Here is a 14,032-nt window from a genome sequence, read left to right as displayed (position 1 = left end):
TTCACATACTGTTAATACTCCAAATAGAAATAAGTAATAATACATAAACCTCATATAATGACTTTTGTGGGCTAAGCCACATCCTCCCTAGCAGTTCACATGCCTCCTGGCAGATACATGTAAACCAGCTTACTTTGTTATTCTGTATTGCTCATGTACCATAACTCTTGTAAATTTTCTTCAAAGTAAAAGTATATGAATGACTTTTTATGGAAAAGAATGGAATGGTGAAGTAATTACTGTCATATGTCAAGAGTACACAAGCCTATTAAAAGCTGCGTGACAAAACTAGTGTTAGCTCCAGGAAGAATTTCAGAGCTAACGGATTCATTTTACAGACAAGAATACCCAGGTATACAGAAAAGTCCAAGGGGGTCATGGGCCCAGAGTCAGGGCCTCATAGCCAGTCAGCGGTAGAAGTGGTTCTAGAACATTGTGGGTAATCAGTTCTGGGCCCTTTCTCTAATACTCTGGGAAAATATAAAGAAATGGGTGTAAACAGTTATCTTATTTGAAACTCCTCATTATATCTTTATAGATATTTTCCCAGTTTTCTTTTAAGAACTTTCTAGGGCCGTGTAGTCCAGAAAAGTAGCCACTTGCCATATATGGCTAGTAGATTTAAGTTAAATAATATATGATAAAGCAAAGCATTTTATTTCTGGTCAGACTAACCACACTTCAAGTGTTTAATTGCTGCCTGAAGTTAGTGGCTACTGCACTGGGCAACTCAGTTATAGAACATGCCAGTGTCAGGGAAAGTCATGTTCCACTGCAGTGATGTAGGGCTGAGATTCTTAACAGCAGCATCATTAAAATTTTGGACTAATTCTTCATTGTGAGGGAGCTGTATTCTTGCAGTCTGCATTGCAAGATGTTCGACAGCATCCCTGCTTCTACCACAAGTGCTCTTACCACCCCTATTTGCGACACCCCAAAATGTTGCCAGATATTTTAAATATCTCCTGGTGAACGAAATTCTCCCATTTCCCATCCCATTGAGAATCACTGATCTAAAGTATCATTGTAATAAGAGATAATAAGAATAAAACCTTAAAATTGCTTAACACCATCCTCTGGGAAACGGATAATATACATTTAATTTTTAAAATTATTTTTGAGGATATTTTGAAGATTATCACTTCTGTCTCCTTTTTTGCAGAACTTGTAGAATTTAATGAGTTGAGTAGTTTGGGTAATGCCTGTCTATAATTAATTAAATGACAGTGGGGAATACAATAAAGGTCTTCCACATTTGTACATGATATCCTACACATTGTTTTGAAGATGAATTTGCCTTTGTAGGAATGAAGTCTTTATTCTGGTCAACATAATTACAACTTATATTTAATTCATTTTTTCCTGGTTTTTAGTTATCTGCAAGTTTATGAGTTAGAATAAAATATATACATTTTAGTGACAAAGCATAAACTCTCTAATTTTTTTCATGTGACTTAGTTTTCTGAGACAAAGGTTTTGGCTTTCATTTAGAAAATGAACAAATAGGTATTAATATGAAATTTCAAAAGTTAAGTGATCCTTTATAGTGTCATGGGTATTTTATTGTAATGGTGTCTAGATTGTTCCTTAAAGGGAAAAAGCATCCAACATATTCAGCATTGTGCGCATGTATATGGGATTTTTCTGAAATACAGGATCTTGCTCTTTGTTTTATTTAATAAAATCTGCTAGAGTGGATGTTGCTTTTTGTTCAATGTCATTTTGGAAAAGCCTATTTTTCAATCTTGAGAAAAACCAATTAGTATGTATAGCCCAAGTCTTAAAATAGTCTACTATTTTAAGTTTACCAAAATGAAGTTTCATTACAAAAAATACAAAGCAATCTTGAATTAAGCCTCATTTAACTGTATATCTACTAACCGAAATACTCACTGTTGTAAATTACTAAGCTCAACTGCATTTCCTGTGGAATAACACTATTATTATAAAATGTATATTTAGTGTCCATGGGGTATAGTACAGAGTTTGTTCTCATTAAAGTTATTTGAAAGTTTTAATATTCTTTCAAGTTTTTAGGAAATTAAATAGGAAATTAATGGTTTATTGGTCAGTTTGTTTCCAACTCCATATAGAAAAATCACTTAAATTTTGGTTCCCAAAACTGTTCAGAATACAACACTTCTGGTTATATTTGATAATTCTCAAAATTGACTGAGAATATTCATGAAAATGTGATGACTGTACTATTGCTATGAAAACTGAAATACGCTTTTCATAGGCTGCCCTTACAGGCAAAATAGCATTTTAAACATATTAGACTCTGCATGTTTATGATGCAGTAGATCACAAAGGTACTTGACAGTATTTGGATATAGAAATATATCATATTTCAAAAACTAGTTAGCAACCTAAACCTATTTGTCACTTGTACAATTTTAAAAGTTTAGCTCCAAAATTATTATGAACAACTTAGAAAAGGGCATAGTACTTTGAAGTTTAACTATGATTGATTAGACTAAACTAATTCCAGCACTGCATTGTGTACTACTTTAATCTTTTTGAAAAGGGAATGAACAGCAGATGGCCTAATAAAGACACTCTGTGTGCTTGCCCAGTATGGATCGGCTCTAAGGGGACTGGCTCAACACTTGAGTCCATATATTTCATCTGTCTTAGTCAAGGCAGATGGTTAAATGAAAGAAACTTCGAAACTTTTGGATATATTCCAGTATGAGGTGCATATTTGGAAAAAATGTCAATACAATATGACTTTGACTTTTATGTTCTTTTCAGAAAATTATTATCTGATAGTTCAAAATATATTTGTAAATATGATTACTACTGCCTTTTGTGATAATGTGTAAAATAAAATATTGCAGTATCACTCATTCTTTTCATGTATCTGACAATTATTACTATACTAGGATATTGCATACTACATTTTTAACCAAATCTGATTGGCAAGATGAAAGGGAATAGAAAACAATTCCATGTTTTGAATTAAGAAATAAAATTCTCAAAAAATTTTATTTTAATTAGAATAAACATGGATACAATATATTGCCACAATATTTGGAACTAAATCTAAAATTTTTGAATTTAAAAATTTACTTTTATATCATGAAAGTTGAATTACTTTATGATCAAAGATATTTATTCATAACGTGTCAATACATAAGAGCTTGCTGGTGATTTCAGAAAATGAAAGAATGATAGAATGTTTTGGGAGAGAAATGTTCACTTCATGCTCCTAGAACAAAAGTATAAGCAGTTGAATTTGGAAAAAAGTTTTTAGAGAGCTGTTTCTTTCTAGAATATGAATTTTAGAAAATGCATTGATTTAATTTTTTTAAAAATGAATAATCTTTTAGAAAGATGTATTTAGTGTGGCACTTCCTTTAAATTGGTCACATACACTCTAGTGAAATGTGTTTATGAAGCAACTTTGTGTGCACTGGTTTTTGTGTCTTACAGTAATAACAAGTAGTGGCTACAGCCCCCGATCAGCACATCAGTATTCCCCACAGCTGTATCCTTCCAAGTAAGTGGTAAATAGATTCAGTTTTGTTAGAACAGTTTTCTGGAATTACATTTATTAACCTGTATTCACAACTTTAAATTGGAAAGCATTTTTGCATACAAATATATCTTAGTTCAATACATAGATGGACAAATCAGACCTCGTAGTAAATATCTTATATAAAATAGAAATAATGACTTGACTTTTTATGGATAATCTCTTTTATTCTGAATGTTTATGTACTCTGAGGAAAACATCAGGTTCACACCAAAATATATTGTTGTTAATGAAAATTCACAAATGCTTACTAGTTTAAAGAAAACATAAAGAGATCATGTTTTATCCAATTCAACACTTCATAATTTATTCCATCACTGAAATATTTTTATTGGATTCCAAGTTATAATAGAAACACTTTTTTGAAGAATATGCTTTATTATTTTTGTAACTAATGTAGTCAATGCATTTAAAATGTGGTAGATATTTCAAATTGAACTATATTGACTGTGTATCGGAATTTGTTTGGGATCAGCCAGATGTGGCAAGATTTTAGCTTCTTGATACATACACACTGAAATATAATATGACTTTCTGCACCATAGAGCATGTCCTTAAGTATAGTCTAGGGATTGGATATTCCTTAGGACCATTATATGAAACATGAAATGATAATAAAGGCCATGACACTCCATTTCTTCTCAGGAAGAATTTTTTCTTTTTGAGATTTCAAATTTTTGATAGTGAATTCTTGGAAGACCTTTTAGATAGACTTGCAATCATTGTATTCCACCAGCCATTCATGATGAGTGTAAATATGCTTCCCAGCACATTTCTGTAATTGACTGTCATGTGCGCAACTTTGTTTAGCTAGATATTAATTGGATTGCCAGTTCAGATGTAAACAAGAATTATAGAGCTGGAAGTGACTTAAGATACCATCTAAACCAAATTTCTTGTTTTATAGATGAGATATAGTCTTAGAAAGTTTAAATTATTTGTCCAAGGTTTGTAGCAGAGCCGGGGCTCTTGATGTTCAAACTTTTTCTTATATCGTTAACATTTTGTTGTGGCTAAAGAGGAAGATTATTTCCGGGATATTGTAGGGTTTCACTGAATCTAAGCTGTCTGAATTAATATGCAGTCTTTGTTGCCACAGTAATGCTATTTTTCTGATATTTAGGCCCTATCCACACATTCTTTCTACACCAGCAGCTCAAACAATGTCTGCCTATGCGGGCCAGACTCAGTATTCAGGAATGCAGCAGCCAGCGGTCTACACAGCCTACTCACAGACAGGACAGCCCTACAGCCTGCCCACTTACGGTATTTCACATCTCTGTCTTCTTCTTTGGTTATAAGCATCTAATCCTGACGACTAGTAGCTGTATATTCTAGTGTAAGTTAGTGCTCAACAGGAGATCATTTTACTAATTAAGTGGTTTGCACATGCACTTTCAAAACAGATCTGGGTGTGATGTTGCCAGCCATCAAGACCGAGGGTGGCCTTTCCCAAACTCAGTCACCATTGCAGAGTGGCTGCCTCAGTTACAGTCCAGGGTTTTCTACCCCACAGCCGGGCCAGACGCCTTACTCTTACCAAATGCCAGGTAAGTGGCCACCAGTGAAATCTCTTATGTTAGAATGAGTTCTTTGAATGGGACTCCATGGCTGCAGCCTAAGAAGTAGCAGATCCTAAAGACACTTTTAAATTTTACCACTGCTTACACAGTTTCTTAACAAAGTACCAAGAACTAGGCAGAAACATGAAAATAGTTGAATATACGTCGAGAAACATGACTCATACTAAATGTGAACGCTTAAGCTTAAGCTCCATAACAGCAGGAAACCAAGTCCAGGCAGACCTTCAAGCCAGACACTAGGTCAGTCGTTCATACATTTGATGTCTGCCTGAATGATTCAAAAGATTCAGAGCAGAAACCAGTATTTTCTTCTGAATATCCCATAAGAAGGTAATGCTATTTTGATTGTAATGTAATGCTATTACATGTAAAAGTGAGTTAGCACTTTTCTTCTAATTATCATTGGTTGAGGGCTTTGTTTATCCCTAAAATAACTCTTACCTACTGATACTACATTTCTCAGTAGGATTATTTATGTTTTGTCACACCTCCATATACAATCATTTGAAAATTTTTCTCATTTTTGACTCCTGTTAAAAATTGTTTGATCTTTATGTAATATTAGCAGAAAGAATTTCAGTGACATAGTGAAAACATTAAAAACTAGTTTTTATTTGTCCTTTTTGTCTAAGTTATTAGTTATGTATCTGGGGCTATATTAACATATTTGAACTAATTTATATTGACATTTTAGTCACTTGACTAAAATTAAATATAAGACATTTATGGCTCATTTTACCTAGAAGAAGTGGAAATATATTTCCATACATACTATTAGGTGAATGTCTTTATGAGTTGTGATAAAAAAAATACAGTGAATGCTGCTGCCAAATGTTATCCAACAAGAGGGCAGGCTCATAAAAACATTACAGTGTGTGTCCTCCTTAGTCGTATTCACCAGACCAGGTGCTGTGCAACTTCTGGCTCTTCTCCAAAGTCAAAGTGACCAGGAAAGGTAAATATTTGATTCAGGACATCAAGGCAGACACACAAAGCCATTAAAGATATTTAGGAAAGAGGACTTCAGAACTCCTTCAGAAAGTGGCAAGAATGATGGAATAAATGTATTCAAAGCCAGGGGAGTATTTTGAGGAGGATTAGAAGCAATGTGTCTTTTAAAATAATACATTTTTAAAAGCTAAATGTTAACTGTAGTATCTGATCACATTTTGTGTAACCACCGTGAGCCACAGAGCCACAATTAGCAGTATGACAGCAAGCATAAAAACATTTCATTTGTCCCCAAATATTATCTTATTGTCTATCTTGGGCCAAATGATTGCACTGATTATGTACTATATTGGTAGTCATGACGTGCTGATAAAACATAATTAGTGACCTCCTCATGTTTCATTTTACTCCTGTAAAAACACTACCAATAAGGACATACTTAAGGAGAAAAATTTATAATCATAATTTATCTTCATTTGTTTTTCCCAGTTTTGAAAAATGATTAAATTTTAGACTTTGTGGTTTTATAAGAACCTTAAATCTTAGACTCCTGTAAACAATTCTTCCTCAATTCTGAATCTGAATTCACATCGCTTGTTCCAAGGAAACAATGTAAAACAATGAAATAGTAGGAAGCTGCCAGCATCAATTCTAAATGGGATCTATGTGTTTATTTCCTAGTGACTCCATACAAATGTTTATTTTATTTGTTTTCTTATGCAAATGTGGTGGGTATGATTTGAAAGGTCTAGTTGTTTTCCCGGAAAAGTCTCAGCCTGTATAGTATTTTATTCTTTGGGTTCCCCTATACTTCCAGACCTCCGCTCTTGACTACTAGCTTCAGTCCTTGGGAGAACTGTCCCTGTTTGCTCCTGGTTAGCCCAGCACTCTCAACCAGGAAATGTCTTACCATCAGTCACAGGAAGTGCCAGAGCCATGCACACTTACTTTATCAATCTCTCAACTTCACAATTACTGGCTTCAAAACAAAACTCAAGATATGTTTTCCTTACTGAATTATGCAAAATGAAATATTTGTATTATTTTACCAAAAAAGAACTGGTTTGGGATGTGTGGAAATTTTATTTATTATTTTCCAATTTATACGTAAGTACTCACTTATTGGGTATCCTGAGATATTTTGATGCAGATACACGTTGTATAACGTTGAAACATGGCGAACACAAGGGGTCATCAAAAAATGTCATCAGTGAATGCTTCACTTTTTAAATTCACTACAGAAAAAGACACATTGTCAAAAGCAGTGGGATAAGAGTGTTTTTAGTATTCTGAGAGTAACTTATGGCAATGTGTCTTTTACTGCAATTTTTAATTTAAATATTCACTGCACTTTTTATCATCCTAGTCCAGCTCTTCAAGTATCATTTGTGATAAAAACATTCCAAATCCTTCCAGGTTTTAAAAAAATACACAATACCTCACTATTTGTAGTCACCCTACTGTGCGGTATCACACTGGAACTCCTTTCTTCTGTCTGTAACTTAGTACCTGTTGAGCAACCTTTTCCTATCCTCCTGTACCCCTGCTCACCCCGGCCTGTGATAGCCACTATTCTCCTCTCATCCTCTAAGCCATCAACTTTATTAGATTCTTTAAATGACTGAGACCATGTGGTACTTGTCCTGCTGGGCCTGACTCATTTCACTTAAAATAAAATAATATGCTCCGGTTTCTAACCATGTTGTTGAAAATGACAGAGCTCCATCCTTTCCTATGATTGAATTATATGAAACTTTTAAAAATGCAATTTGTTCTTTACCTCCAGGTTCTAGTTTTGCACCATCATCTACTATTTATGCAAATAACTCAGTTTCGAATTCAACAAATTTCAGTGGTTCACAGCAGGTATAGTAGCTTTTTATATTTATGCTTCTTGTATCTATTGGAGATTTTTGAAGACTATTTTCAAGTTGCCATGTGCATTCTGAAAAACAGTGTATATTCTACAAAACTTATGTTTCTTTATTGAAAATTAAGTTAGCATTTCAAGATAGTCCAAAATAACCTGTCAAGAATTCTTAGGATCTGTGTTAATCTCTTTTCAATTTCTTTAGTGTTAAAAGTTTGCCCGTTAAACATTTAACTTGCAGTCTTGTACAGTATAATTATAAAATAGATTGCATACTTTACTGTTACGTTAAACTTTCCTAAATGCAGTTTTGTTACTACTGATAACACACAGTTATTATTATGAATATTAACTGACTGAAGAATAAGCAATTATAGGATTTTACTATAGACTACAAGACATTTTCAGTTCAAAAAGATACCATTGGTTAGCAGAACTACTCTTAGCTTTCTAATATTCTTATTTTTTTCAATTCTAGGGTTTTAATGCTACTGTTTTATTTTTTAGTTCTATGATGTCTTAATGAGTGTTTGGTTTCTACTTTCCTAATACCTGTGCTTTTTGCTTTACACGGTGAGCTTGCCTTTAGAAGGTCTTGGTCCTCCCCTATTGTATTTATTGCTGTTTTCATGGGTGTTCAAATCCAGCCTGTCAGTAGTATGTGTGGAGCAAGCGTGAATGTTCCTGAATGAGGCACCAGGCACAGAGATGAATTTGTGGCCTGTGTTGACATCCTATCCTGATTTTCAATCATGTTCGGTATAGTTGAGATTGAAAGAAGGCTGATTTCTGGACAGGCAGGGCACTACTTTATATTTCTAATGTTTAAGTTTTATTTAATTTTTATTTGTACGTATTGGCAGTGCATAATGATAACTTTCCTTGTGAGGAGATGGTACATGTACATAACACACCTCAATTCTTTTTCCATCCCCTTTCCATTCCCTTCCCTCCCATCTCCCTTCATCTCTTGGCCCCTTCCCCTTCTCCTATCTCCCTGTTTCCTATTATCTATCCTTCATTTTTCTCTTTATTTGTAAGTCTTTGGACTTCTCATACAAAAGAAACCATGCGTGCAGTATTTAAACTTGTATGTTTGATTTATTTCACTTAACAATTACTTTAATGTCATTGCTGTTCTTTTAGATATTTTAAAATATCTGTACAAGTGCTTGCATGTCCTGTAATATACTAAAAGAATTCTACTAATTTTGTTCTCCTAGTTTTATTAACATAATCAAAGGCCAAGAGGAAATTTTGCTTATTAACATAGTGTGGAATTAAAATATTCTGATGGAATTAAACTGTGAAATTTGGAGGTAGGAAAATAATGCCTTGAATCAGTAAACATCAGAACCACTATATATATTTTATTTTAAAAAATTAGAATCTGGTAGTTTAAGTCCACTCATTTATTTATTGACACCACATATATTTATTAAGCCCTTGCTATACATTAAATTTGTGAACTAGGCATTGAAGATTCAGAAATAGTCTTTATTTCCTGCTTTTTCAAGGGACATAGTCTTCCTTAAAAAAAGAGGGTAGAATATACTGAATGTAGTAGTAGAACTATACTCTAGGCAGAAGGTAGTGTGAGGAAATACTACTCTATTTTATTTGAGAAGATCAAATAAAGATTCAGGAAGGACAAGAAAATATATTTTAAAAACCGAAATCATGGATGTGATCCAGTTCTATCTGAAGATTTAATAGAGTGGGTCTGGTATAAAATGCAATTTATGCTTGTATCAGGGATCGAACTCAGAACCTTGCACTTGCGAGGCAGGTGGTGGAACCACTGAGCTAAATCCCCAGCCCTGTAATTTACACTTTTGATGATAGTCTGAGTGGCAGTTTATCCTTTTAGTAAGCCCTGAGTATGTGTTAAGAATTAGGAACTCCTCTGCACACAAGGACACGAGGGTGGTGTCAGGTCTGTAGCAGACTTCGTGGAACTTAGGGCCTACAAAGAGAAGCAGACAGACAACGAACAGACGTGAAGGGAGAGAGCAAGATCCTGCTGAAAATATTACTAGATATCTAATTCTGAGCAGGGGAAGTTCTGTAGAAGCCTTCTTTAGGGGAACGATATTTAAGCAAAGACTTCTCAGAGTTGGGTGAAGAATGAGAACAAGAGTTTTGAGGCAAAAGAAGCAGCAAGTTCCTGAAGTGTGGAATTTCACTCAAGGAAAGCTAGAGTTCAGTCAGTGCGCAGGGTGGTGGGAGACACAGGTGGAGAGGTAGGCGGGGCCTACTCACGTGAGGACCCCTGGGTCACAGGAAGGCCTTGGATACTGTTCCAAGCCCAGTGGGATGGTACTGAAGGGTTCTGGGCAGGAGAATAGCGTCATAAAATTGGCATTTCGTAAAGATTGTTCGGGCTTCAGCATCTTTGGGAAAAGCTAATGGCAACAAGGAGATAAATTACAAAATGATTATGTTCCCTGCAACAGGAAGTAAAGGTAGTAGCTTAGCCAGGAATGACAGGAGTAGAAAGGAAGAGAAGGGGCAGTTTTGGAGGTGTGTTTCCAAGCAGTGACTAGGGATCCTTTCCAGTGTGTAATTCTCTTTCCCTCTGAGGGCATTAGCAGGCTGGCCCAGAGCTTCGAGCTTCAGCACACAAATACTGCAGTGCGACGCCAGGTTGCAGTTCCAGCTCAGAAAATTACTAGTTGGGTGACAAGCTAAGGGGTCAGCTAAGTGATAGCTTAATGTAAATCGCTTAATCATTCTGAGCTTCAGTCTTTTTCAGTGTAAAATGGGAAGATTGTGATGATTAAATGAGCAAGTCCATTTGAGCCATTAGAACAGTGCCTTGACACAGAGTCATACGTGTGTTTGCTACCGCTGTTGACTTTGAGAATAATGTTTGCTAGAAACTGTTCAAATATTGATGAGATTTTACCCTTGGCTCACAGTTAGTGGTAGGAAGCCTTAGAACCTGAAATTAACAGACTTAATAGGGTTCTAGTTTTCTGCCCTATTACATAATCTTTTCTGATAACGTACATATTTACATATTCAGAGGATTTCCATTTTTGAAATCACATCAAACATGGATCTTGTTCCCCTCTGACCTTGTCACAACAGGCGATCTTAATCCTGACCAAAGATTTGTCATCATTGATAACATTTTTGAGCCAAAACATGGCAGATATATTAAACACCATTTATCATAGCAAATCCTTACTCATCATCATAATACGTAAAATATTTTGAGGGCTCATTCTTATCATTTTAAAGCTCTTAAAAATGTTTTTTAATGAAAAGCAGGTCAGAGGAGTTGATCCAATGATTTCATTTTTGTCTGTAACAAAGGAGAAAACTAAATATTTGAACACTTCCTGGAAGACTTTAGATCAAGGCTACAGGTAGCACATAGTTGTGAAAGATTGGATTTTTTAAAAAGTCCCTTAATCATCTGCATTTATTTACTTTATATCTCCTGCCAGTAAAATGAAATTATCATGTATAGTCTAGAAGGAAAACAAAAAGTTTGAAAAATGCACACAGCTTTGTGTAGAAGCTGAGAGGAACAGCCATAACTCCTTGCTGCTGGCTTAGGAGATAGATAAAAATTGATTTTGCAAAAATGAGCCAATGCTCTGTCCGAACATTTTCCCCTCTTGCAACGGATGAATCTCAATAATGTAAGCCCTTGGATAAGTAACTGTGAAGGTAGGGGATGAAATGCACGCTACCTTTAGGCAGCTTAAAATCTGTGTACTGCACCTGGTTTGCAAAGGCAATGGGAAAGTTCATTGCTTTGTGTACCGCAAAATAGTCTCCACTCACTAGGAGCAAGCGCCTCAAAGCTGACAACTCTGAAACAAATAGAGCTGAATAATAATCTTTCATTTACCATAGAGATTGTTTTTAGCATACCAGAGGATAATTTCTTTTTCAAACACACACATCTCAATTATTGTTTCAGGATTATCCATCCTACACAGCCTTTGGCCAAAACCAGTATGCACAGTATTACTCAGCATCAACGTACGGAGCGTATATGACATCAAATAACACCGCCGACTGCACGTCATCATCAGCTTCCACTTATCAGTTGCAGGAATCTCTGCCCGGGCTGACTAGCCAACCAGGTACAGATCTGCACCCAGATGAAATACTTTTAAATGTTTTATGGGACTGAGTCACAAAGAGAAAGTATACGCTTCAGAAACATGCCTGAAAAGTCCAGATAATTGTGCTTGTGTTTAATCTGCATTAATCTCTCAGCATAAAATGAGGCTCTTCTGGCTTTTAGATGAAAATTTCTTTTAGATGTGGGATAGATAAGGGACTTGAATCTCAAAACAACTATGTAGGTAGGGATGTAGGTGAATAGAGCTTTTGCCAGACCCAATCTTTATTTTCTGAAATACTCAGCAACACAGTAAAACGTGTAATTTTATCTTCTTTGACCATAACTAGTAATATTTCCTTATGTCTGAGACACTGTGTAGCTCCTTCATCCCTGAGTCATCAGTGGATCTAGTCAGTCAACATCCCTGCAGTCCAAAGATTTATAGGATCAGTAGTAGGGAGCTTAACACCTTTGTCTGATCAGTGCATATTTAAAATTCCTGGTAGTTTCCTTCATCTGAAGCTTGCTTTATTCTTAGAAGAATTGTGTTTGCTGTACATATTCAGCATGGCTGCAATGTTTAAAAGCAAGTTTAAGAGAGATTCACCCCAATCTCAGTCAAAATCCAAATCAAACTTTTCGGAGAAATTGCAAAGAAGAGTTTACAATTATAAGCAAAGATAAAGGAACTAGAATAGTTAAAACAGTTTTGGAAAGAAAGAAGAGTTTGAAAACACATATTCTGAATTCATGATATAAAAAATTATGGTAATCAAGAGAGTGCAGTATTAGCAAAAGTGTACATACGTAGAGCAGTGAAATAGAATCGAGAGTCGGGAAATTGACTCAGACACTGGAAAACTCATTTTTGACCAAAGTGCCCAGAAAATTGGAGAATTAATAATTTTTTTCAACAAAAGGTGCTGGAAAATCTGAGTTATCCACACATAAAAGAATGTAACTTATTACTTATATACTAAAATTAACTAAAAATAAATCATAAGCCTGATATAAAAGCTAAATCTCAAAAATTCCTAGAAGAAAAATATGGAGGAAATCTTTGTGACTCTTAGCAAGATAAAGATTTTGTAAATTTGATGCTGAAAAAAGAAGAGAAACATGAAAAGAGAAAAATAACTCAGATTTCCTAAAATTATGAACTTTTCTTTGAAAGATATTGCTACAAGAATAAGACAAGTCACAGCTTGAGAGAATTATTGTAACATTCATATCTGATACAAGACTTACAGCCAGAAAATACATTCTCAAAAATCAATAAGAAAAATGAGAGTAAAATTTTTTGTAAATATTATAGATATGTTTGGGTGTGTTTTTCTGCCCTCAGTTATTTACAAGATTCAAAATCGTCTATGCTTTTGATCCCGCTTTGGAAGGGAAAGACTGTAAGGAAACATGTTCACAATACTGTAAATACTTTCTAATGCACAAATGGGAAAGATGAGTGCCTACTAGGTCCCCGCACTGTGCTAGACACTGATATTTCATCCATGAATGAACTCTCTGCGTACCTTGACTTCCTTTAACAAACAAGGTAAAGATCAAGCAAATACATATAATGGTGGTGAGGCCTGAGAATGGGAAAATGCTAGGTAATATGGCGAATATTAACAAGTAAACTAATTCAAATATACAGGGGTGACAATAAAAGCAATTTTTAAGCAATAGACAAGATATGCATATATCATGAATTGCTGAAGTGGTAACATCTGTTATTTTTGTTTCCCTGTGCAAAACACAGTAGTACTCCTTTATCTGTATTTCCCTTTTCCCAGAGCCAATGAGCCATGGTCAACTTGGTCCCCCCAAAATTAAGTGGAAAATTAAAAATAAATCATAAAATTTTAATAATTTTTATTACAGGCCATTGTTTGATTTGTTCTGTTTTATTATTAGCTATTGTTATCTCTCACCCACCTAACTCATAATAAGACTTTATCATAGGTATATACATGTAGGAAAAATCATAGTATATGTGAGGTTCA

The 14,032-nt window shown here is 34.8% G+C and overlaps 1 protein-coding gene across 8 annotated transcripts in view; it reads left to right on the top strand.

Moving 5' to 3' along the window:
- Nucleotides 1–14,032, top strand: part of Eya4 (EYA transcriptional coactivator and phosphatase 4) — a 144,447-nt gene that overhangs the window by 84,580 nt on the left and 45,835 nt on the right. For all 8 annotated transcript variants that reach the window (XM_087190090.1, XM_087190089.1, XM_087190095.1 and 5 more), the window contains 5 exons: nucleotides 3,436–3,502; nucleotides 4,662–4,804; nucleotides 4,945–5,088; nucleotides 7,859–7,938; nucleotides 11,880–12,045. In XM_087190090.1, coding sequence (XP_087046216.1) covers nucleotides 3,436–3,502; nucleotides 4,662–4,804; nucleotides 4,945–5,088; nucleotides 7,859–7,938; nucleotides 11,880–12,045 — 600 coding nt within the window. The remainder of the gene's footprint in view (nucleotides 1–3,435; nucleotides 3,503–4,661; nucleotides 4,805–4,944; nucleotides 5,089–7,858; nucleotides 7,939–11,879; nucleotides 12,046–14,032) is intronic.

Source organism: Heterocephalus glaber, unplaced genomic scaffold (assembly GCF_053883595.1).
Source record: "Heterocephalus glaber isolate CG9 unplaced genomic scaffold, H.glaber_assembly_v1.0 deba00001550, whole genome shotgun sequence".
In the NCBI taxonomy this organism is placed as follows: Eukaryota; Metazoa; Chordata; class Mammalia; order Rodentia; family Bathyergidae; genus Heterocephalus; species Heterocephalus glaber.
Note: the sequence above shows the minus strand (reverse complement) of the source record. Positions and strands in the feature narration are given on the sequence as shown.